The sequence below is a fragment of the Mus caroli genome, chromosome 14 (genome assembly GCF_900094665.2).
Source record: "Mus caroli chromosome 14, CAROLI_EIJ_v1.1, whole genome shotgun sequence".
Classification (NCBI taxonomy): Eukaryota; Metazoa; Chordata; class Mammalia; order Rodentia; family Muridae; genus Mus; species Mus caroli.
Window position 1 is genome coordinate 11357364 of NC_034583.1, and position 24551 is coordinate 11381914.

A 24551-nucleotide genomic window follows, 5' to 3' on the forward strand; every position below is an offset into this window, starting at 1 on the left:
AGGAAAGGAGAAAGTGAGTAGAATAGCTGCCTTCTGTCTCCCTGCTTCCTGACTGTGAGACATGTGAGAGACATGTTTCCCACCACAATGGACTCTATTCCTTCTTACATTATGAGGCAAAATAAACATTCCCTTCCTTAAGTTGCTTTGTCAGGTACTTTGCCATAACAACGAGGACAGTGACTGGTAGGTCCTCTCATCTCCATCTCCTGGGAAAGCACTCCCCAATGATTGTTCTGGCTAGGCAGCCTCCACTCATCCTGCACTTCATCATTTTTTGATCTTTATACTTTTAGTTACAAAAGCAACTCGCTATCCAGGTGTGTGTGTGTGTGTGTGTACATGTGTACATTTCTTAGGCCCAAGTGAGTTACAAGGGTGGAAGCAATGGCCCTTAGGATTGAGAAGCAGGGGTGACCCTGGAGTGCAGCTTACTCTAGAATGTTCCTGTAATCATGACTTTTCTGTTGCTGTGACAAAATACCAGGGCAAAAAGCAACACTAAGAAGCAGTTTGTTTCAGCATGAGATTCCAGAGAAGAATTTATCACAGCAGGAAAGGTTTGAGAGCAGCGGCAGGAAGCAGAGTACATTTCATCTGCACATAGAAGGCAGAGAAGCCAGAAGTAGGGTAAAGTTATAAACCCTCAAAGCTGTCCCCAGGGTTGTCCTCCAGCAAGACTACTTCCTCTAGATTCCATAAAACCCTTAAACAGTGCCACCATCAGGTGACCAATTATCCAGAAATAGGAGACCACAGAGAGGCATTTCTCATTTAGATCCTACAGTACCTCAGGATGTCCCACATAGTGTTCCTCCCACAATCCTCAGAATGTTTCTTGTACCAGTGAACATCTTTATTTTCATCAGCGCTACAGAATATTTGAGAAATAAGCATTTTGGTCTGGGGCTGAGGGGTGCAAAACATTACCTGGCATGTGATCCAGCCTCAGCTCCAATTAGGAAGTCAAAATGTCATATGGATATTCCAGGCAGGATGAGTGGTAAGCCAAATGGTTATCTGCAGGTGTGGCTTCATCTTTCCTTCTCATCCACACACTCTAAATTTCTGCAAGCAGCATTCTTTCTGGGATACATCTCTCTCTCTCTTCTGACTGGGATCTGGATGGGAGCCTCCTTGAGGAGGTGAGGTATATGTCCAGTGGCTGCCCCTTCTGCCTGCTGTATACTCAGGCACTCTTGAACTCAGCACTCCAGAAACTGAGCAGTATTTTTCTTGTTGTTCAGTCTCAATGTTGCCATTGGTCGCATGATCAAAAGCTGGTACAGCCACATATGAAGTTATAGATATGTGTGAGAAGCCAAGCCTGAGATCTAGAGTCTGCCTTCCCCAGTTGGTAAGATCCCTCTTCGAAACCTGAGGAAAAGGATGTCCAGTGACAGACCCAAATTGGGATCCAGCTTAGGGGGAAGCCCTAAGGCTTACCACTATTGCTGATGCTATGGTGTGCTTACGAACAGGGAGAAAGACCTAATAAGCAGCTGAAAGTGTCAGATGCAGATATTTACACTCAACCAATGGACAGAAAGAAGCTGCTGACCCCTGTGGCTGAATTAGGGAAAAGCTAGAAGAAGCTGAGGAGGAGGGTGACCTTATAGGAAGACCATCACTCTCTTCTAACATGGACCCCTGGCATCCCTCAGACACTGAACCAACAACCAGGCAGCATACACCAACTGATATGAGGACCCCAACACATACACAACAGCAGGACTGCTGAGTCTGGACAGTCAGAGAAGGTGCACCTAACCCTCAAGAGACTTGGGGCCCTAAGAAGTGGGGAGATCTGGTGGGCTGGGGATAGGGGTGTGGACATCCAGTTGGAGATGGGAGGGGGCGGGAGAGGAATTGTGGAACGTAGAACAGTCAGAGGGTGGACCAAGAAGGGAATAAAGTCTGGAATGTAAAAAGAGATTAAAGAATATTTTTTTTTAAATGAACCCCTTTCTAAGTTTCAGTTGGTTATTTCTATGCAACCAACTCACTCCAAATGGCTAAAATCAATGCCACCAAGTGTTGCTAGCAAGTGTAAGAACCAGGACAGGTTCCTTGGTCTCGTCTGGGTTGAGGTGTACACCTGCCATATGCAGGTGATAATGACTGTCTCTCCACACTGCAGGTTGATTGGTTTAGAACGATCTCAGTTTTCCATGTGACTCCTCATTTTCCAGCTGGCTGATCTGGGTTCACTCTCAGGGGAGGGAGTGGGGCCACTAAAATGGGGAAGCATATAGTCCTAGAAGCCAGGGCTTGAGACAAGCATATGCTATCTCTACCAATTTGCTGATCAAAGCAGGACAGCACAGCACGACTCCTGAGTTAGGGGAGAACTTGATATTTTCACAGGAGGCTAAAGGAAGAATGGAGGTATTGAACAGAACCAGGGACTGAGACCACTTCTTTCTGTGCAACTACCAGAGGGCATAGGAGACAGTTCTGTCTTAGTCATAGTTTCTATTGCTGTGATCAAATGCGATGAGCAAAAGCAACTTGAAAAAGAAAAGGTTTATTCCACCTTATATCTTGTGGTCCGTCATCTATGGAAGTCAGGAACCTGGAGGCAGGAACGGAAGGAGAGACCATGGCAGAGTGCTGCTGTCTGACTTGTTCTTCATGGCTTGCTCAGTCTGCTTCTTTTTACCATCCCAGATGACCAGTCCAGGGGTGGTACTGCCCACAGGTAGCTGGGTCCTCCCACATCAATCACCAATGGAGAAAATTCACCCCAGCCTTGCCCATAAGCCTATCAGTGTGGGATTTTGTCAACTGAGGTTCTGCCTCTTCTCAAATGACTCTAGCTGGTGTCAGGTTGACCTAAAACCTAAAACTAGTCAGCACAATTTTCTAGCTTGGTGGCCCAGGTGCTCAGTACCTCCTATGATTCTGTTTGTAAGAGGATGGTTAGGAGGGGTTATTTATAGATTTTTTTTTTTAGAATAATAGTTCTGTATTCACTCTTTCTCAAATACACTCTCAATTTTTTTTTTACAAGTAATATTACCACTCTGAAAAAAAAATCCCACTTTAAAAAAATTAAATCTTTTTCTCCATTCCTAAATAGTCATTTGTGATTTTCCTTCATGTCTGCAGACCCAGTATTCTACCTTCCTCAGCTAAGTAAGTTTTAAACATTTATTTTTTTTTTGAGAATTTCATACATGAATTTTGTACTCACATTATTTCCATCCCACATTCTCCTCCCTCCAACAATTCCTATACTACCCCACTCCCTATTTCATGGCCCCTTTTCTTTTTTTTTTTTTAAAGATTTATTTATTGATTATATGTAAGTACACTGTAGCTGTCTTCAGACACTCCAGAAGAGGGTGTCAGATCTCTTTATGGATGGTTGTGAGCCACCATGTGGTTGCTGGGATTTGAACTCTGGACCTTCAGAAGAGCAATCAGGTGCTCTTACCCACTGAGCCATCTCACCAGCCCCCATGGCCCCTTTTCTTAATTACTATTTTCATACATACACACCCTCCCCACTGAGTACATATAGTGTATGTGTACGTGCCTCGGGGCTGACCACTTGGGATGGATAACTATCAGGGAATGTATCCCTGAAGACTGATTCTCCTCAGCAGTCATTAATTGCCTGCAGCTCTTGACTGGAGGCCGGGGGTTATTGTGAGAACCCCATCCACTCTGGGTCTTCCATGATCAATAAAATAACCCAAACACAAATTATAAAAACCTGGGAGATAAATTTATCTGTTTTAAGGTTATTTTTGTAGTCCTCTGCAAGATGGACTTTTAAAATATCTTTATTTATTTAATATTATATTTATATATTTAAAATTATATTTATATAATATATATTTATTATATACCTTTAATACAAGTTAATTTTCATAAGCATTGGCATATTAAAAATAATTGCATTTCTTATTTTCTTTCTCTTTTTTTCTATATATACAGTCTTACTCTGTAGTCCATGATGACTTCAAACACATGAATCTTGTAAAATTAGTGCTAGGAAAATGATATCTAAATAAATTTTTTTTCTCTCACATATAACTAGTAAAAAAAACAACCCCAAGCAATAATGAAATATTACCATTTATCCCAAATCTCCCCGCCCCCACACACATAATCTTAAAAACACACACATACAAGGGAATTTGGAGGTTCTTTATTCTGGGCATGCATTTTATATCTAAGGAAGAGTGTAGCACCATGCTTGGGTTTTTTTTTTTCCATATTTGGGTTTTGAATAAATTCCTCACATATGTCTGTAGCTAATGAGGGCTCTCAGGGACTCAGACAACTTCGGAGGTTCTCCTCAGAAGTCTTGTAACTGTCTTGGCTGCTCAGAGCTTGTAAATCACAATGCTTTAGGACTGTTTGGTGGCATGCAGGCAGGTGTGGCCATCACCTTCATTTATTAGTCTGTTGTTCTAAGCAGACAGGAATGGGCTCATCTTACTTCTAGGCAATTTCAGCACAGAGTCTGGCAGCTGTGAAGAAGACCATGACCTTACCCTGCCCCTGAGTACTGTCCTGCACTGTGGATTACAGAGACTTCTGCTGGCTTTTCTATGCTCCAAAGCACTTTGTGGAAGGCATTTGCTATTCTGCCAGTGGAGCTTGACAGACTGCAAACTCTCACCTCCCAGCTAATTTTTAAAGGTAGATGAGATGGCATTGCTGAATGGGTTCACAGGTTGTTACATAGAACCAAAAGCTACCCAGGTTGTCAGCTAAGGTTCCCCGAACTTTGTCTTATAAACAGAACAGAAAACTGAGATAGGGCCATGTTAAGGTTCTCTAGAGTAACAGAACTTATAGAATGGATCTCTTTATAAATATCACACACACACCTCCCACAAAATTGGAAAACATAATATACAAGAAAAAGACTAGTAAGATTTTTAGAAGCCTGATCAAACTAATATGAGACAGAAAATCTACAAAAATGTCATTTTGTTTAGTGTTGACCACCACTGCTGGGGATGAGGCCGACTAGCCCCACTGAAGTGTGATTAATATACTCGGTGAGGCTCTTTTGGAGAAAACTAATTTCTCCTTTGCAAGCTATTGACATTTGGAGATAGCTTCTTAGATAGGGATGGGAGTTCATGTCTACTTCCCCATTTCTGAGCTGGGACCCCATCTATCTTGAACATGTGCAGGCCCTGCTTGCTGCCATGGTCTCTGGAGTTCATATGTGTCAGTCCTATTGTGTCTGGAAGACATGGTGTTCTTGGTGCTATCTGTCCCTCTGGCTCTTATAACCTGTCCCCTTTTCTGCAGAATTCCCTGAGCCCTGAAGGGATGATTTAATGAAGATTTTTTTCTGATTGACAGCTGATGAGGAAGGGCCCAGCCCACCATGGGCAGTACTGTCTTTGGGAGAGTGGTGTGCCATGTATAAGAAAGCAAATTGAGCAAGCCAGGACACAGGATTGCCCTATAGTTTGTGCTTGAGTTCCTGCTATGACTTCTTTTCATGATGACCTGTAAGCTAGATAATGAAATGATCTCTTTCCTCTCCAAGTTGCTTTTATCACAGTAACAGAATCCTATGACCAGGATGTTGCTCAGCGGTAGGGTGCATGCCTGGTCTGTGTGAACTTCTGGGTGTAATCCACAGATTTTAAGATGTACCGTGTTTGCACGCATACCCTCGATGGGTTCCTGTAGGACAGATGAAGAATGCTCTGTTGATGTGCAGTTTGTCTGCACATTAAGTCTATGGCCTTCTGAATGATTTAAGATCAGTAAATATGTTGTCAATGACTGATAGAGTCTTGCCTCATTGAGGCAACATTTCATTTAACAGATCTACAAAACAACTACCAGTAGTTTGTTTGGAAAATTTAGTAGATTTAGGTTACAAAAAAACCCCAAACCTATGTATTGCGATATAATGTACATATTTTTCAGCAAGACTGTTCAGTACTTTGGGTACAAATGACTTCCAAGTCTCATTTTAAAAGCACTTCCCAAAGCTTTCTGGGATTGCCCTGTTGTGTGGAATGCACAGTCAAGACCTACTCAGGTCTGCTGGTCTCTCTGGAGTCTCCCCAGCCATCACATGCTAAGTGCACAGGAGATGAGTTTGCCATGAAGCGTTTAGAACTCACAAAGATGAGGGATGTTTTATAGTCTTTTCATATCTGATTGACATAAACCTCAAAACAGTTTCAGGCAAGCAAACACATTTGGGACAAGACTTCTTATGAGAATTGTCTCTGAAATAACATTATTTTTCTTAAAAAATATTTATTTATTTCTATTTGTTTGCATATGTGGTGAGTGTTGTGTCTACATGGAGGGTGGAAGGCAGAGGCTGAGTCCCTTGGAGTTAGTTATAGTCAGTTGTTTGCTGCATAGTGGCTCTAAGAACGAAGCTCAAGTCCTATACAGTACCCTCTTTTAAGGCCTAAGCCATCTCTGCAACCCCAACAGGCACTGTCAAGTAATGTGAAGCGGAGCAGGTAGGAAATGTGGAGTAATATAGTTGATGTGTTATTTAAAATAAATGCCAAAGGGAGCTGACATTTGCAGATAGGTGAGTGGTACAAATACTGTACAAACCATAGCAGCCAGGGCCTGCTGTAATCAGTCAAAACATTTGATAAAACAAACTTTACAGAAGCTCAATGTTTTCCTGCCCGAGTTTTAAGCCTCCAGTAAAAATAAACATGTACAATGAAGCTTCTTGGCAACTGAAAAGACTTATTCTCGTAGTATGTTTACTATAGGTGTTTTATAGTAAAGAAAGAACTGGTTCAGTCATATGACCTGGTCTGTATTAGGGACTGGCAAACCCACAGTCATTCCTGGCTACTGCTGCTGGGCAAAGGTTTGTTGGCGCAGGTGAACTCTCTGTAGCTCTTTTTGCTAGTCACAGAGGTGACAGAATTCATCAGTAGTCACAGAGTTGTGGGACTTGGGAACAGGCTTTTAGATAAGGCATGCTCAAACTATTATGAGGAAGAGAGTAGAAGGGAGTAGAGATGTGGCTCCACAGTTAGAGGGCTGGCTGTCATCCACAGCAGCCATACCAGGCAGCTCACAACTGACGGTAACTACACCAAGGTATCGAACAACTTTTTCTGGCCTTGGTGGGCACCCACACACATGTGATATACACATACACAGATACACAATACACATAAATAAAAATAAGTCTTAAAAAATGACCACAGGAACTTTGGTTTAAAAGTATCATTTCTAGGGGCTGGAGAGATCTCTTAGTGGCTAAGAGCACTGGCTGCTCTTCCAGAGGGCCCAGGTCCAATTCCCACATCCACCTGGTGGTTCACAACCAGTTCTAAGGTACCCAGTGTCCCCTTCTCACCTCCATGGCCACTGCCTGGACTTGGTACATAGACACCCATATACATAAAATAAAAATTAAAAGTTACCACTTCAAATATTTAAATTTACTTAAAAATCTTAACCACTTACAAGTTACAAACCCAGCATATTTTAAAGCAGGTATTTAAATGTTGAAATCGGGAGAGGTGTGAGACTTTATCAGTTCTACCACTTAGCAGTAAAGGTGTTATTTAATGGAGTGTACTAACCTGTAGAAGAGTCAGGCCAGAGCCTGGACAGCACCTGCAAAGTAGTGTTAAACCCAGCAGCGACCACTGCTCAAGTGGCACACTGACACCACCTAAGGGCTGAGTTGCCATGCCTGCACTGATCTGTGACCCACACTGCTCCCTCTGTCTCTAGCAGCACATTGATGCAACCCTCAGCAACTGAGCCCCTGTGCTCGCACTGACTGTGATCATGACCCACACAGAGGAGTTTGTTTACACTGAAATGATGGAGGAAAAGGCAGAATGAGAGAAGGCCACAGAACGAGCACAAACTGTGTTAGGAGAAAGAACAATGAATGTGAAAGTTCCTGGGCATAGCCATCAGCTTAGACGGCATGTTCACAAGCAGGCTGTGATTATAGCCATATTGTCATTATTAGATAAAGATGGTTCTAACAGAAAGAATGGAGGGCCAATGTGTAAAATGACCATGAAATCAGCAGGCAGCTGGAGACACCCGTGTGCTACAAAGAGCCTTTCCCATGTGCTAATAAGCAGCTCCACTACAAAGAGCCTTAATGATCTGAGGTAAAGAGCACACAGAAAACTAATGAACTGGGAAGAGGCCAGCCTCAGTGCATGTGGGTCCGAGTAGGTCACTAGGACACAAAGCAAAGGCTGGTACAGAAGGGCATTGATCCGCCACAGTGATTTATTGAGGCATTAATAATACAAGTATACATCAACTGATCCACAGTCAAAAGTGGCAGGTCCCTAAGAAATTTACAAGCACTTAAGTAAATCAAAATACATATTATTTTGTTCAATCTGACAGTCTTCTGTGTGGGGGACAGAAGGCTTGTGACAGGGTCTCAGTAATGCACAGTGATTCTGATTGGATCTTTTGTACAAAACCTTGTTCCCAGTAGCATGCACCCACCAATAGACTTCAGTACAAAAAATTAACTCTAAGCACTACATTTAAGTATAAACGAGATATACTCCTGAATGTTTGTTTTCCCCGAAGAGCACATAAAAGAAAAAAAAAGATAAAACAAACAACAACAACAAAAACCCAAACCACACAGTAACACAAAGCTCTGTATGAAAGGTCTTACTAGTATAGCTCCAACATGGTTTGTACTTAAAACAGAAGCTCCCATCCACACGGCAGTGGGGGAATCCCAAATCTTTCAAGTTAACAGAAACTGAAAATGGAATAAAAGGAAAATGAGGGACAGAGAGAAGGGGAGGAGGTGGCGGTAGGAAGGAGGAGGGACAGATGACATACCGTCCCAAAACAGTTTAAAATGTAATAACAACAGGCGACAGAACGGAGGTCTGGAGGAGCAGTGGGCACTGATGCACTTGGTGAATGGGCTTGCACACAGCTGGCACACGCAGGCCCCTAGGTGGCGTACCGCTTGGTCCACTGTCTGGCCATCCGGTCGTGCTCCGCTCTGTTGGTCATGTACTGTGTGGCAATACTGCCCACCAGAGGGTCGGCTGTAAAAGAAGAGAGCCAGGAATCAGTACACACCAGCACGTCTGTCCAGGTCAACACCAGGGAGGAGAGCCTGAATACTGGCCCAAGTTTACGGTCCATAGTTGCGTGAACACCCACACTGTAGCTTGTACCTACTTCCTGACACCTGTCCTCACCACATACTTCTCAGGTTGTTCCCCTGGTCTTATTGCCCAAGAAAGCATAGGTGGGCTGCAGGAGGGGTGCCCTGATGCATGTGGGGTTCTCACCATAGCAGTGGCTCTCAAACACTGGAAGGATGGCCACAGCTAAGAGGGACATGGAAGTAAGCAGCAGCTGTTCTTCCCTCTGACAAAACAGGAAGGAGAATGCTTCCTTCTTCCTTCAATCCAAGTTCACACAGCTCTGCATTAGAGAAATACTGGTAACTGCTTAACAACCCCCCTGCAGATCTCCCAGGGGCTGGCAGGAGGAAGCAGCAGGGGAAAGGGAGTCAAGGGCACAGGTGAAGCAAGGGGCCCAGGGAGGCCTGCAACCAGCCTGCTGCCCTTGGCCACAGGGTGTGTGTGTGTGTGTGTGTGTGTGTGTGTGTGTGTGTGTGTTTGGTGGAGAGGGGGCACCTCAGTGTTTATTGGGAAAAAAATGTGAAAGCAATTTCCCAGCATCAGCAGCTTTCCCGAGAGACTGTCATTCATGCAGTTTACTCTGGTTCTCTCATTTCATTCTTCCCCTTGAAGTTTATTTCCTCTATATTTGGTGTTGAAAATGTGGGTTTATCAGAGCAGTCACCTGAAAAGAGATTAACAGGAAAATGGCAGCAAGAGCTGATGCTGAATATAAACCAGTAGAGTGTGGAGGACACCTGTGGTCAGCACTGTCTGTGACTTAGCAAGGCAGATGCCACAGGAATATCAGGTTTCCCCTACCAGCTAAGCTCAAAAGTTAAGACCTAGCCTGAGTTATCTTGCTATAATTACCACAAGGAAGAGGCCAGTTCAACATTCACTTGGATCACAGAAGTCAACAGCCTAAGTAAGGGCTTGCTCTGTTGTTCTGTGACTCTCCTCACATCCACATCACTGACACTACCTCCTCAACCCCACCCAACTAGGAGCCATGATTCCGAGCAGCAGCAAAACAGACATCACCTGGTGCAGACTGGCCAGGTTACTTCTCAAAATTGTGGTCTTTAAGCTGAAACCAGGCACCAACTGTGGGGGCCAAAGTGCAGCTGGTGCCGTGTTTCTCTGCCTGGGGTTATATGACTTGTTCCAGGATCGGGCAGTTTAGAATGCAAAGCTGAGGGTCCCTCAGAACACATGCTTCATTCTATAGACCTTCTGTTAGTGACACACTTAGTCTGTCCCACAAATGCTGAGTGACTTACAGACAGTTGTCAGTCACTATCCTGGAGGAGCAGACAGTGTTCTTAACAGCTGAGCCATCTCATCCGTCCCAAAAAAGTAGCTCTTGATGTTAAAAAGTTTGAAGAGTGAAAGGATTCAGGATAATGGAGTCAAAGAGTACAGTGCCAAGATGGTCAGCAAGGAGCCAGACCTTGACTTTCCTGGTTGTTAGCTGTGACCCACTGTAATATTCTCACAGGCCTCAGTAGTTCAAGGAGCTACAAACATCAGAGCTGAAATGAGCATTCAAATTAATGCATCCCACTCTATTTCTGGAGCAATCTTCGTTGGGACAGTGGTTTGTGTATGGGGAGCCCAGCGCAGATGCACCTTCTGCATTTCTCTGTAGTGGACACATTTCTCAGATGCAAGCACAGGCCATGTTCATTACCTTTAATAACCATGGCACTCATCCCCACCACAGGCATTTGTTTTTCCATTCTCCATTGATCATATTTGATTTGGACTGTTTGCCACAAGAACTAACACTACACACCAGGCAGGGTGGCACATATCTGTGATCCCAGGACACAGGTGGGTGAGGCAGGACACACATGAATTCAAGGCCACCCTGGGCTACACCAAAACACTGTCTCAAAAAACTAAACTCTGAACTGAATTAAACACAAACAAATACACAAGAGCTGCTATTCCAGACATGAGGATCTCTGTTGGGAAGATATATCTAAGACATGCTGCAGGACCAGAGTGTGTACATTTTAAGCTTTGGCAAGTGTTGTCTAAACATTTAACAATAAAAGAAAGAAAATATACTCTTTCTGGACACTCATCAATTATTACTGATTAAAATTTCCCCCATCTTAACAGAAAAAAGTATCTGTCTTTGTGTTTATCCTGATACTAAGATCTAACACTTCTTGCATACAATTTGCATTTCATCTTCTGTAAGCTGTATCTTCTCTCCATTTTCAAGGGCTCACATTGATAGTAAAAAAGGACCAAAGTTCAGTGTTGGTCTTAGCCAGTATCTGCTTCGGCACTTGAAAGATTTGAGCCAAACGTCTCCTTCAGTTTTGACTTTCCCAGCTGGAGTACCATGGTTGCACCAGACATATCTTTTTTTTTTTTTTTTTTTTTTTNTAGACAGGGTTTNTCTGTNTTGCCCTGGCTGTACTGGAACTCACTCTGTAGACTGTAGACCAGGCTGGCCTCAAACTCAGAAATCCGCCTGCCTCTGCCTCCCAAGTGCTGGGATTAAAGGCGTGCGCCACCATGCCCAGCTGCACTAGTCATATCTAACAAACACACACACACACACACACACACACACACACACACACACACACACACCTTTAAGTGTGGCAAGTGTCCTAAGTGGAATGTGGGACAAACTCAAATCCCCAGAAACAAAGGGCAACTTTTATGTGACTAGTGTACAATCTACTTCAGTTTATTCACAGTTGCCATGTGTGGAAACTGGTACCAAAACTAACAGAGCAGTACGCAGTGGACAGCTGCTCCTCCACGAGCACACAGGCCTTCTATAAGCATTCTGCTTTTACAAGTATGGCACGTACTCTGCGCTTTCTCGCCTTTTGGGTAACAGGGCACATGCCAAGTCATTTATTAATTTTTAAATACTTAAGTAGGCTTCCTTTGCATGCATGCATGTGTGTGTGTGTGATCCTTAGATGTCATAGTTGTTTCTGAGACAAGGTTGACCTGGATCTTGCTGGCTGGCTCTTTCTCAGGGCAGGGAATTACAAGTGTATGCCACCATTCCTGGTTTCTAAATGTGAGTTCTAGGGATCAAATTGAGCCTTTGTGCTTATAAGGCAAGCACTTTAGCAACAGCTATCTCCCCAGCCCCTTAGTCTGAGTTTTTGATTTTACCAAACACTCAAATACTCACCTCTTCATCCATTCCATCTCTTGTGTTGGTTTGTTGTTTGTTTTGTCTTGTTCTTTTTCTTTTTTTCCAGGGCATGGTCTTACTATGTAGCTCCAGCTTCCTGGAACTCACTATGTAGACGGAGCTGGCATATGTGCACCTCCATTTTTGGGTTTTAGTTAATTCCAGATGTAGTCAAGTTGACAACCAAGACAGTCATCATATGACTCCTCAAGAGCAACATCTTGCTTGTACTTCTCTGGTCACTGGAGACCCTGAGTGGCCACATAGTCACAGCCTCCAAATGCTATTACTAACCTAGACTCCTAAAGCCTGGCCTATGTTTCTTCCAATGGAAACTGTTTCTTTTCATTGAGAGTAAAAGCAGGAAATGGTGTTTTGAGAGAACCCTACTGAGGTCATGTGATATGGAACTAAGGTGCAATATCAGACTTCATTGTGTCCATACTCTAAACAAGCTCTCAGGGGGTGAGGGGACAGCATGGGGCTGGCAATGGTATCAACTGCTTAACCCACACAATGTCCATGACCTCTGCAACTGTTTAAAAGCCATCCAGCTGGACAGCATAGATGAAGGAAACACTGCAGCCATTTCTGACTTGTTTCTGTTCTATCTTGTAGCTGGTGCATACAAAGGTATGTATGAATGATGTACAAAAGAAACAGTAAACATTTAAACATAATTCAAAACCTAGAGAAGAACTCAAACTGTCTACCAGGAAGACACAAAAGAGACAAGATGACTGTATTTTCCCAGATGCCTGGTGGATGCTAACATAGGCCTTCCTCTTGTTGTCACCTCCGGAATTGGGTCCCTAACGCCACATCTCAACTTCATTCAGTAAAGCTATGGTTCATTACTTCTAAAATGTGTTACTAACTCCATTTTTGGAGACAAGGACTCCCTATGTAGCTCAGTCAGTCTGGAACTCAGCTATCCTAACTCCCTTGGCTTCCTGAGTGCTGGAGTCACAGGCTGAAAGTGCTACTTTATTTTCTGGTTCTGTATAAACTTACAGTACAAGAAAGTAGAAAGACACACTGCTAACTGTTCATGATGAAAGATACCCTAAATTCAGGAATAAGCCAGGAATGACTGCTATGTATTGGAGAAGACAGTGAACGGGACATCTAGAAATACATGTAAGGTGCAGCTGCTCAACACAGCTTGACCGGGGCCAGTAGAGTTGAGAGTAATGTCCGCTCACTTCCACAACAGCCAGCATGTGCTTGGCTGAATTTGGGTCAACATGAGTTGACAAGCCAATATATTCCTTAAGCCTTCATGTTTTGTGATAAGAACATTAATACTTACATATGAATGAAAACTAAGAGTGTTTCTGCAAAGCTTGCATTTCTAACCAACTGAAATTCAATGCTAGGATTTCTATTTGTTTTCTTTTGGCTCTAAATTCTGTTTCCTGCTTTTTAAATCACTGGTCATATTTGACTGAACACTAAGCAAGGAGACTTTTATTTTTCTCAAAACTTATTATTTACCTCTGTGTGTATATGCACAAGTGAGCAAGCATATGCCACAGCACACATGTGGGGTCAGAGCGTGTGCAGGTTACATCTCCTTCCACCATATGGGTCCTGGAGACTGAGCTCAGGAAGTGGCTTCACTAAACTTACTTTATGATGCTGTGTGCCTCATGGTATTTGAGCAAGTCCTGTTTAGCCACCATTTGACCCTCCACAGCTACTTTGAGATGGTTGTAGGTTGGATCTATGATGCACAGCTAATTTTGTGTGCTGTTGGGACAGGAAGTGTCTGAGGGCTCCATGGAGACTTAACCAAAGTCTAGAAGGGACAGAACTTGGGAGGGACCTGTATGTCAGCCCCCTTACTGGAACTCTGTGTCATTCCTGAGATCTTGGTTTTTCCAGGCATCTATGTCCTTATATCAGAAGAGATCACTGAGTTCTCTCCAGTTTTCTCTGCCCAACTATAGCTTGGCTAGCACCTTAAGCATGAAGTCAGAGCATGTGCTGAGTTGCTTGCTTTCCAGCATCTCATATTCTAGCTGCTTAAAGCAGGTATGGGAACTAGATTCCTATTACTTGTATGTATCCACATAGACAATTTAAAAACAACAAGCAATCTGGATATTAAAGTGTCCAGTTTAGTTAACTTCATTTACTTAAACCTCCTTGTAAATAACTATTTTTACTCCTGTTTTGAATCTAGTCACTGATTTGTTATCTAATATAATACAGATTTCTCTTCTCTTCTCTTCTCTTCTCTTCTCTTCTCTTCTCTTCTCTTCTCCTCTCTCTCTCCTCTCTCTCTCTCTCTCTCTCTCTCTCTCTCTCTCTCTCTCTCTCTCTCTCTCTTTCTCTCTGCTGTGGTAGAGTTAGGGAGGGGTTAATAGGGTTTGAATCCAGGGTCTTGTTCTTGCTAGGCAAGCATTCCACTAGAACTATATCCCTGGCTATTTAGTCTGGCATATTTTGTCTTTTAGACTTGTGACAAATATTCTCTATAAGATAGCAACAACAATACAGTGGGTGGTGTACAGGGTCAAAGTGGAAAGGCTTGTGTTTGAAATAAGGTTCTTTTGAATGCTCTATACAGTCAGAGGGCACTGCATGACGGGATGGCTTGCTTATTGTGGGTGTTGGAAATAGAAAAGCAGATTTTAATTAATTTTCAGTTGATAGGATTATCTTGAATATTTAAATGACCCAGAATAGAAGCTTATAAGTCAAAAGCAAAATGTAATAATCAAATTTGACTTATAATGTTTTTCTGCTCATTTTCCTTATAGATAATAAAATCCAACACACATGAGAACTGCAGACTTATAAATCTTGAAGGCATTACAAAGACAACAAAATTGCTGTTTTAAGCATTTCAAAGACCTGGTCATCTAATCTTCTGAAGCTAGGATGGGCTTTCTATTTTATGCACTGATACTCTCTTGAGCTTTCAAAGTGTTTACAAGGGTCTACATACACCATGTGTTTTTACCCAGTGACCCTGGAGGGGTCAGGAGTATAGGCTTCAACTCATAAATGAGCCTATCTATCTATCTATCTATCTATCTATCTATCTATCTATCTAAAGTCAGCAGCTTGTTAGTGTGAGTCAGGTCAGGACTCTGATATTCCCGACAACTTCCAAGTGTAAGCTGGCTTCCCTCACTTCATTCCTTTTAACATGGTGTCTTAGTCAGGGTTTCTATTCCTGCACAAACATCATGACCAAGAAGCAGGTTGGGGAGGAAAGGGTTTATTCGGCTTACACTTCCATACTGCTGTTCATCACCAAAGGAAGTCAGGACTGGAACTCAAGCAGGNCAGGAAGCAGGAGCTGANNNGAGGCCACGGATGGATGTTCCNTACTGGCTTGCTTCCCCTGGCTTGCTCAGCTTACTTTCTTATAGAATCCAAGACTACCAGCCCAGGGATGGCACCACCCACAAGGGGCCTCCCCACTTGATCACTAATTGAGAAAATGTCTTACAGCTGGATCTCATGGAGGCATTTCCCCAACTGAAGCTCCTTTCTCTGTGATAACTCCAGCCTGTGTCAAGTTGTCGCACAAAACCAGCCAGTACACACGGTAAGGTTTAACCTTTCGTTGGGCTCATCTATGTGACATCGTGTGATATGAGGGGAATTACAAGGTTCTCAGAAAAGACACATACCAGAGGCAAGTCAAGATGAGCTTCAGAGAAGTCAGGCAGGAGTGCAGATAATACCAGGGCAACAGCTTGAAGCCAGAATATCAGAACACTGCCTATCAGTTCCTGCTATCTCAGAGCTCCACAGAGATGATGGTGTCAGGTGCACAGCACTGCTGACATGTCTGCAGAGTAGGGAGTTCCATGTTTATACTCCCTAACTAGGTGAGAAAGAGACGTGGCATGATGGAAGTATGCTGTCTCAGACAGTGAAGATCTCCAGTATCTCCATAGTTTCAGATTGAGGACACAGAAGAATGGAGCATCCAGCCTGGTACAGGACAAGGAAAGCCTGACAGAGGGAGTAGGTAGGTGGTGAATAGGAACTATGTACACGCTACACAAGTATGCAGAGCCAAGGGAAGCCTGTGGTTTTATATAACAAATAACTAAAACATAGTGCTAACAGACTGCAAAGAGAAGTGTAGTCAGGCTATTTCCCTGTTATTTTACTTTTATATGCTTTTAAAATTTATAAAAATGAAAAGGGAAATAAGTATGAGCTACATTGGATAGTTTTTCTTTGGTGTGAAGTATATTTTAAAATGAAATGTTTTGCTATTTTATCTAGTAAAGTTACTATTTATTTTTTTAAATCACTCATTTAAAGCCATAAAACATGTAGAAGTAATTCCTGCTACATCACAGTTACTTATAAAAACAAGTCATTCAGATGTAGATGATGTTTGAAAAAATAATAGGGTGTGATTATCTAATGCACACCTCTGTGTGGAGAATGTGCTCATTATAAGTCATGGCCCTGTCATCCAAGCCCAAAGACATAACTTCCTACTAGGTATTATCCAACGTGTAGCTGTCACATAGTTCACTGTCTGTTAAGACCAAGTTCTCACATAAAGGAGGTTTATTGCCCCATAGGGACAGAGGGCAGGGAATATGAGACAAAGACAGGAGATAGAGGATGAGAGAGAAGGGGAAGGGAACAAGGGGGAAGGGGACAGAGGTATTTGTCCCGAGTAGGTCAAAGGATTGCCTCTCTACAGAAAGGAGAGTATTGCTTTGGTGCTGATGCTCAGTCCATGTCTGTACCTGCTATGCACTGGCTCCATCAGTCCAAAAATACCTCAGCCGTGCACTCCAGAGCACTTCCAGAAGCTTTATCCAGGGCACATGGCAAACCTAGTCTGTGTATGGCACCTAAAACCTTTCTGCTTATGTGGCTCCAGAGCCTGCTCCATAACTAGAACTGGACATATGATGATAAGTTTAATGGGGACAAAACTACAGCCCATATAACCTGACAGCTATATCACTCCTGAGAGAAGATGCCATTGAGTCTAAACCATGGCCATAGGGCCAAATGCAGCCAAGAGTGGCCATGTGCACTGCCCAGAATAAAGTCCTAAACTTACTCCAAACACAGGGTATTAAAAATGATTTATTGTAATTACTTTATTTGTCTGTATGTGTGTATGAGAGAGTAGAGAGGGAGAGAGAATGTATACATGTATGTGCAGGTGCTCTCAGAGGCCATCAGATCTCCTTAAGCTGGGTTTGTAGGTGGTTGTGAGCCACCTAATCAGGATGCTGGGAATTGAACTTGGGTCCTCTAAATAAGCAGCAGGCATTACTAAGGGCAGAGCCATTTCCCCAACCCAAGAGACTGTATGTGTGTTTGCATGTTTGTGAGACTTAAAACACACAAAGTATGGCTCTCAAAGCCTGAACCTTGAAGATGACAGGTGTTGTTGTAAATGTCAAAAGGTAGGACTCTCCCAGCTGTAAATAAAGCCAAAGGTCAGGAAGGTTATGGCATGGGTTTTTGAGTCCATAAGCTGAACATTTAATCTGAGTGTATACAGTTTACTTGCTGTGCAACAGTCAAATGACTTATAATGAAACACATTTGCTCAGAGAAACAATGACAGGAGAAGCAAAAGCTACTTAAAAAGCCTGGACCAAGCTACAGGAAAGGAGGAATTCTATTACATAGATTCTATGTACACCAAAGGATGGTTATATAGGACTGTGAAAGGTTCAAAACAGGGCCATGCTATCTGATGGTCAGAGTAAAACAAAGCACACAATAAGGAAAAAAAATTAGCATGCTAAGTTAGATATATTAGCTAAGAAAAATAGTGTTAGCTCAGATATATTAATTACGAAAAACAGACCTTTGACTTAAAATACATAATTCTTTACTTAAAAAAAGAAATTTCCTTTAATCCTAGCATGGAAAGAATTAACAACTCAAGGTCTTAAATCAGCACCATCTTTAATTGCCTTCATTTAAAGAGTAACAAAAAACACATCCATTAAAATCCAACGCAAATGTTCTTGACTCAGACATTCTCAAGGCAGGGAGGTTTGAGTGAGCTGCCCCATGAGCAGCTCTGAGGAGACAGAGCAGAGTGAGCAAAAGGTCTTTGTTTATACTGAGAATTTGTGTCTCTTTTCCAATTTCTTCCTTCCTTTTTATTTTTTCTCCTACACAGGCTCATTATGTAGCTTAGGCTAGCTGCAAACTAACAATCTTCCTGCCTCAGCCCCTAAGTTCAGGGACTGTAGGCAAGTCCCACTGAACATTCTCTCACAGTTTGTGTTTTCTGGGTGTTCCACTAACAATGGCCAGATGCACAACTCTGATATTTTTGCCCAATTCCTTAGTGAATTCAGACACAAAGGTGTAGATAATTTGGAGGAAGCAAACATCTAAGACACTGGTTATAGCAGAGAAGAATTCAGTTTGGGTGAGTATAAGTCAGCACTTGGTGGTCTAGGCCACCCAACACTGACATCAAGTCATTGTTGGCAGCGCGTTGGCTCCATTCTTAGCACTAAAATAAAACAAACAGAATAAAATAATAAAAGAAACTAAGAACACATAAATGGTTGTTTCTAGGAGGAAAAACTGCGATAGCAGAGTGTCTGGTAAAAGGCAGGCAGAGGAATCTTAATACTAAGTTCAGATGTAAAAGCTTCTTAATGCAAGCAACTTCCAAACTGACAAACTTAGAAAGAATTGCTACAGGAAGAACAATGGAATTCATGTAGCAACAGCTAATTTCTGTCTGGATTTTCATTGAGAGGGGCCAGGAAAATATGCAGAGGAAACAGCCAAGCACAAGGTCAAAGCCAGAGTAATTAGCTGAGGCCTGTCTATACGCATGAGACCACAGTGTAAGTCACTGACTGCAGAAGCCAGCTGAACTTGAGTTCCCAAAGCAACAGATGCAAATGAAATTAAATGCTTCACTTGGGAAAATATTTTAATATTTATTTATTTTTTATTTCTGTGCATGTGTGTCTACTTGCATGTGCACTCCTGAGTCTAGATGGTCATCAGATCCTCTGCAGTTACAGTTGGGTGTAAGCTGCCTGGTGGGTACTGAGAGTGCAATCTGAGTTATCTGCAAGAGCAAGTGTCACCTCTCTAGCCTCTTACAAGTTTTAATAAGAGGACCATCTTAATAAGAAAGCCCAATCAATTGTTGGGACCTAGGTAAAATATTAAGGGCTAGATAGAATGTTAAGGCCTAGGTAGCAGTTACCTGGCTAGCCTGCCATTTATAAGGAAACTTTCTTATATGTTTCTGCTGTTAGAAAGTAAACTTTCTAAGGTCAAGATTGATTACATATTCTGTTATGTTCTGTGTCCTTGGAAATCAATTGCAATAGAAGTCAGAACTGTTTTGTGTAGTTACCCACAATAAGCTTGGACTCAAACCAGCCACCCAATACCTTCCTGTACCTATGTATAAGTTTTTATGGTGTTTGCCCATATAAGCTGCCCTGGGATGGCTTCAACATAAAAGAGACACTTGCACCAATATAAGAAACTATTTGGAATATGACATGCATTTTGAGTAGTGTCAAGTAAAGTTTAAGCTCCCAAGATAGCCCTGGAAACTGACATCCTAACTTGGCAGGAACAGGCATGTACACCAGTAACTGACATCCTAGTTGACAAGTTAAGACACGAATATTAGATAAGTCCTAATCTGGTAGACAAGTTAAAACATGAATATTAAACAAGGCAAGTCCCCTGTTACAGTTGAATACCCCAACCATTGGGAGCAGCCTAAGTGTACAACAAAGACATATTCCTAAGGAAATCTCCTATCCCTAAATCCTGGTTGGTGGAATAACTTGACACAGATGTTTATGGATTTTGAGCTTAAAATCCCTGTAGGATCTTAACTTGGGGTCATGGTCAGTTGCTGAATCTTGACCATGGCCCTGGTCAACCAATCCTGGGTTGTATAAACTATCCTTGTCTGACTGAGATCAGTGGTTTGTGAGGCAATTCCTAGAACCCAATACCAATGAACTAAACTGCAAAAATTCCAACCCCTTTCTCACAGCACTGAGTTACTGAGAGCACGGTCTAGACAGAAGGCAGGTGAGATGAGCTTAGGACACCGATTCTGAAAGCAGGCACTCACAGCTGACTTGGCTAACAGGCCACACACCATCAAAACAGAAGCAAGAACAAAGAATGCCTCCTTGCAACATCATGTGAAAGAAGGCAATGAGTACTGCAGGCATGGGCCTGCAGCAACAGTCAGCTGTCACCTAAGTGGACTTCACTATCTGGTGAACTAAAAATATTTCACAATGGGAGATGGGATTTCATAAATTACTGAAAAAAGCAAGTTCCATGTCCACATGGACAAAAACTACTCTGGGATTTGTGTTTTCCAGAGTCACCCCAAGGATGAAGATTATCCACAGTTGGTTTGTCCTGTAGCTAAAATATAGAGTCATCAAATGCCCACAATCATATGCAGAAGAAGACACAGGGCTAAGAACCTGAGTGCTAAGCACAGCAGTGGTTTATGCTGGCTTTTTGGCAAGCCCTCCTTTCTGATTCAGGGCCATCAGCTTTTGCTAACAGCTTACCAGGATGCTGGCTGCTCCTTCACTGAAAGTCACATCTGTTGTGGTGCCTCCTTGGCTGTCATAAGGTTTTAATAGCCCTCATTTCTCAAATTAACATGTCTACTGGTAGCTAATTAAAGACTAAGGTATTCAATTTGAATTTAATGCATTATAAAAATACATGCTCTCATTTAAAATGATTATTCATTAATTTTTATCACACTATATTTTATGACTTTTTGGTAAATAATAGGTTTAAAAAGATAAAAGAAAAGAACCAATTTAAAATGAATATAGTTACAGAATATGGAAAGTTAAAATCAATAGTAATGAGCAGCAGGGTAAATAGCTAGCAGCAGTAACAGGGTCCAAGGCAGCTGTGCCCTACTCCAAAATGGTACCAGACCCAGGGCACTCACCAGGATTGCAGTCTGTAAGTAGTGAGCAGATGGACAGGAGGACTTTAGAGATGGTCAGGGCCGGACTCCAGTTGTCCTTGAGGATGTCCAAACAGATTACACCCTGGCTGTTGATATTACAGTGATAGATTCTTGTTCGGAAGGTGACCTAGGAGAAAACACAAAGATGCTGTAACACAGAAAAATCAGGACCCAGTGCTTCTGGGGATGGCCCTGGGTATAGCCAAGGAGTTGACCACATGAATGTCTATGAGCAGCAAATGGGCTTTGACTTGTGAAATGTTTTAAAAAAATTGGTGGATTCTAGTTGCTTTACTTTTTACATTTAGAATATCCCAAAGCCAGAAAGCTTGGGAATAATACAAAGATAAATGTTCTCTAGTACCATTTTAAAATATGAATGAAGATATGTAAATATATTACATGCCTTTTTTATAAACTGCATGTTATCACTGTATTTGTTACTGTTTAACTGTATTATCATAATGTACACACCTATTCTTATTGAATTTTATATTTTGAGTGTGCTATTAATGTAGTCTTTGGCCTTTGACAGTAAGATCACTATTCTACTTGTCTTACATATAATTTGGAAAGTTATGACATAAAAACACTTCTAGGGTGGAATGGGACTGAGTGGTTAAGACAAATTGTTCTTTTTTTTCTCATTTTTTCCTCAATTTTTGTTTTATTATTTAAGTGCATTTTATACATCAAACATAATGATATTGAGTATTTTGAGAATCAAATAATACATAAAAAATCGTTCAACTTTTATATTCACATCCTTAGCCTAAAATACCATTAATGAATATTTAATACTATCCATACCTGAGGATCCTATATCTAATGTTGAATACTAAACTGTTTTAAAACATACAAAATATTCTTTGGGAGTTAAGCACAGTAAAAGAGCATAAAATATTAAAAAAATCATTAAGAAATATATTCAAAAGTCCTGACTAGAGAGTATTTAAAATGCATTATATATCTGTGTACATTGTTGAAAATCAGTTTACTTAAAAAACATTATCAGCGTTTCTAGAAGAGAAATTTTTTTACCAGTAAGTATACTTTAAAATTTTAAAAATAGCAAAAACTCTGTCCATACCTGAGGATCCTATATCTAAGTTAAATATTAAGAAAATGCTAATTTCAATCTACAGATTCAATTCAATTCCCATCAAAATTCCAACTCAATTCTTCACAGAGTTAGGAAGGGCAATTTGCAAATTCATCTGGAATAACAAAAAACCTAGGATAGCAAAAAGTCTTCTCAACAATAAAAGAACCTCTGGTGGACTTACGATCCCTGACCTCAAGCTGTACTACAGAGCAATTGTGATAAAAACTGCATGGCATGGTACAGTGACAGACAGGTAGATCAATGGCACAGAAGACCCAGGTTATGGTTGTTTGATCTTTAACAAAGGAGCTAAAACCATCCAGGGTAAAGAAGACAGCACTTTCAACAGATGGTGCTGGCTCAACTGGCGGATATCATGTAGAAGAATGCAAATTGATCCATTTTTATCTCCTTGTACAAAGCTCAAGTCTAAGTGGATCAAGGGACTCCACATAAATCCAGAGACACTGAAACTTATAGAGGAGAAAGTGGAGAAGAGCCTCGAAGATATGGGCACAGGGGAAAGATTCCTGAACAGAACACCAACGGCTTGTGCTGTAAGATCAAGAATTGACAAATGGGACCTCATAAAATTACAAAGCTTCTGTAGGAAAAAAGACACTGTCAATAAGATAAAAAGGCCACCAACAGATTGGGAAAAGATCTTTACCAATCTTAAATCCAATAGGGGGACTAATATCCAATATTTATAAAGAACTCAAGAAGTTGGACTCCATAAAATCAAATAACCCCATTTAAAAATGGGGTACAGATCTAAACAAAGACTTCTCAAATGAGGAATACCAAAATTCCTCAGTTGAGCGGAATTTAGGTGGCTGAGAAGCACCTAAAAAATGTTCAACATCCTTATCATCAGGGAAATGCAAATCAAAACAACCCTGAGATTCCACCTCACACTAGTCAGAATGGTTAAGATGAAAAACTCAGGTGACAGCAGATACTGGCAAGGATGTGGAGAAAGAGGGACACTCCTCCATTGCTGGTGGGATTGTAAGCTGGTACAACCACTCTGGCTGTTCCTCAGAAAATTGAACATAGTTCTATGGGAAGATCCTGCAATACCCCTCATGGGCATATACCCAGAAGATGCTCCAACTTGTAATAAGGACACATGTTCCATTATGTTCATAGCAGCCTTATTTATAACAGCCAGAAGCTGCAAAGAGTTCCTCAACAGAGGAATGGATACAGAAAATGTGGTACATTTACACAATACCCATGGAAGGAGTTACAGAGAGAAAGTTTGGAGCAGAGAATGAAGGAATGACCATCCAGAAACTGCCCCACCTGGGGATTCATCCCATAAACAACCACCAAACCCAGACACTATTGCAGATACCAAGAGCTTGCTGACAGGAGCCTGATATAGCTGTCTCCTGAGAAGCTCTGCCAGTGCCTGACTAAAGAGAAGTGGATGCTCACAGTCATCCATTAGACGGAGCACAGGGTCCCCAATGAAGAAGCTAGTGTAAGTACCCAAGGCGCTGAAGGGGTTTGCAGGCTACTAGGAGGAACAACAATACGAACTAACCAGTACCCCCAGAGTTCCCTGGGACTAAACCACCAATCAAAGAAAACACATGGAGAGACTTACGGCTCTAGCTGTATACGTAGCTGAGGATGGCCTAGTCAGTCATCAATGGGAGGAGAGGCCCTTGGTCCTATGAAGGAATGTTCTATGCCCCAGTATGGGGAAATGCCTGGGCCAGGAAGTGGGAATGGGTGGGTTGGGGAGCAGGGAGAGGGGAAGAGTATAGGAGATTTTCTAAGGGGAAACTAGGAAAGGGGATAACATTTGAAATTTAAGTAAAGAAAATATCTAAAATAAATAAATAATTATAATAATAAAAATGCTAATTTTAAGCACAGTGAGAAAAATTATCAATAATATGTCCATGATGTTTATAGAACATGATTTTAATATTTTCAACTATTAATATTCAACAAGCAGAATAATTGTTTAAAGATATATTTTGTTCTTATGTCTCCCTTTTAATTTCTGATTTTATTAATTTGCATACTGTCTCTGTGCCCTCTGATTACCCTGACAAATGGTTTATCTATCTTGTTGAATTTCTCAAAGAACCAGCTCCTGGTTTGATTGATTCTTTGTTCTTTTTGTTTCTATTAGGTTGATGTCAGCCTTGAGTTTGATTCTTTCCTGCC

At 41.7% G+C, this 24551-nt stretch overlaps 1 protein-coding gene across 12 annotated transcripts in view; it reads right to left on the minus strand.

Annotated features, from left to right (window-relative positions):
* Positions 1–8202: 8202 nt before the first annotated feature.
* The window catches only part of Ube2e2 (ubiquitin conjugating enzyme E2 E2), a 300978-nt gene continuing 284629 nt past the window's right edge, over positions 8203–24551 (minus strand). For all 12 annotated transcript variants that reach the window (XM_029468993.1, XM_029468990.1, XM_029468987.1 and 9 more), the window contains 2 exons: positions 21239–21386; positions 8203–9029 (listed from right to left, as the gene is read on the minus strand). In XM_029468993.1, the coding sequence (XP_029324853.1) occupies positions 8932–9029; positions 21239–21386 (246 nt within the window). In that variant the 3' untranslated portion in view covers positions 8203–8931. The remainder of the gene's footprint in view (positions 9030–21238; positions 21387–24551) is intronic.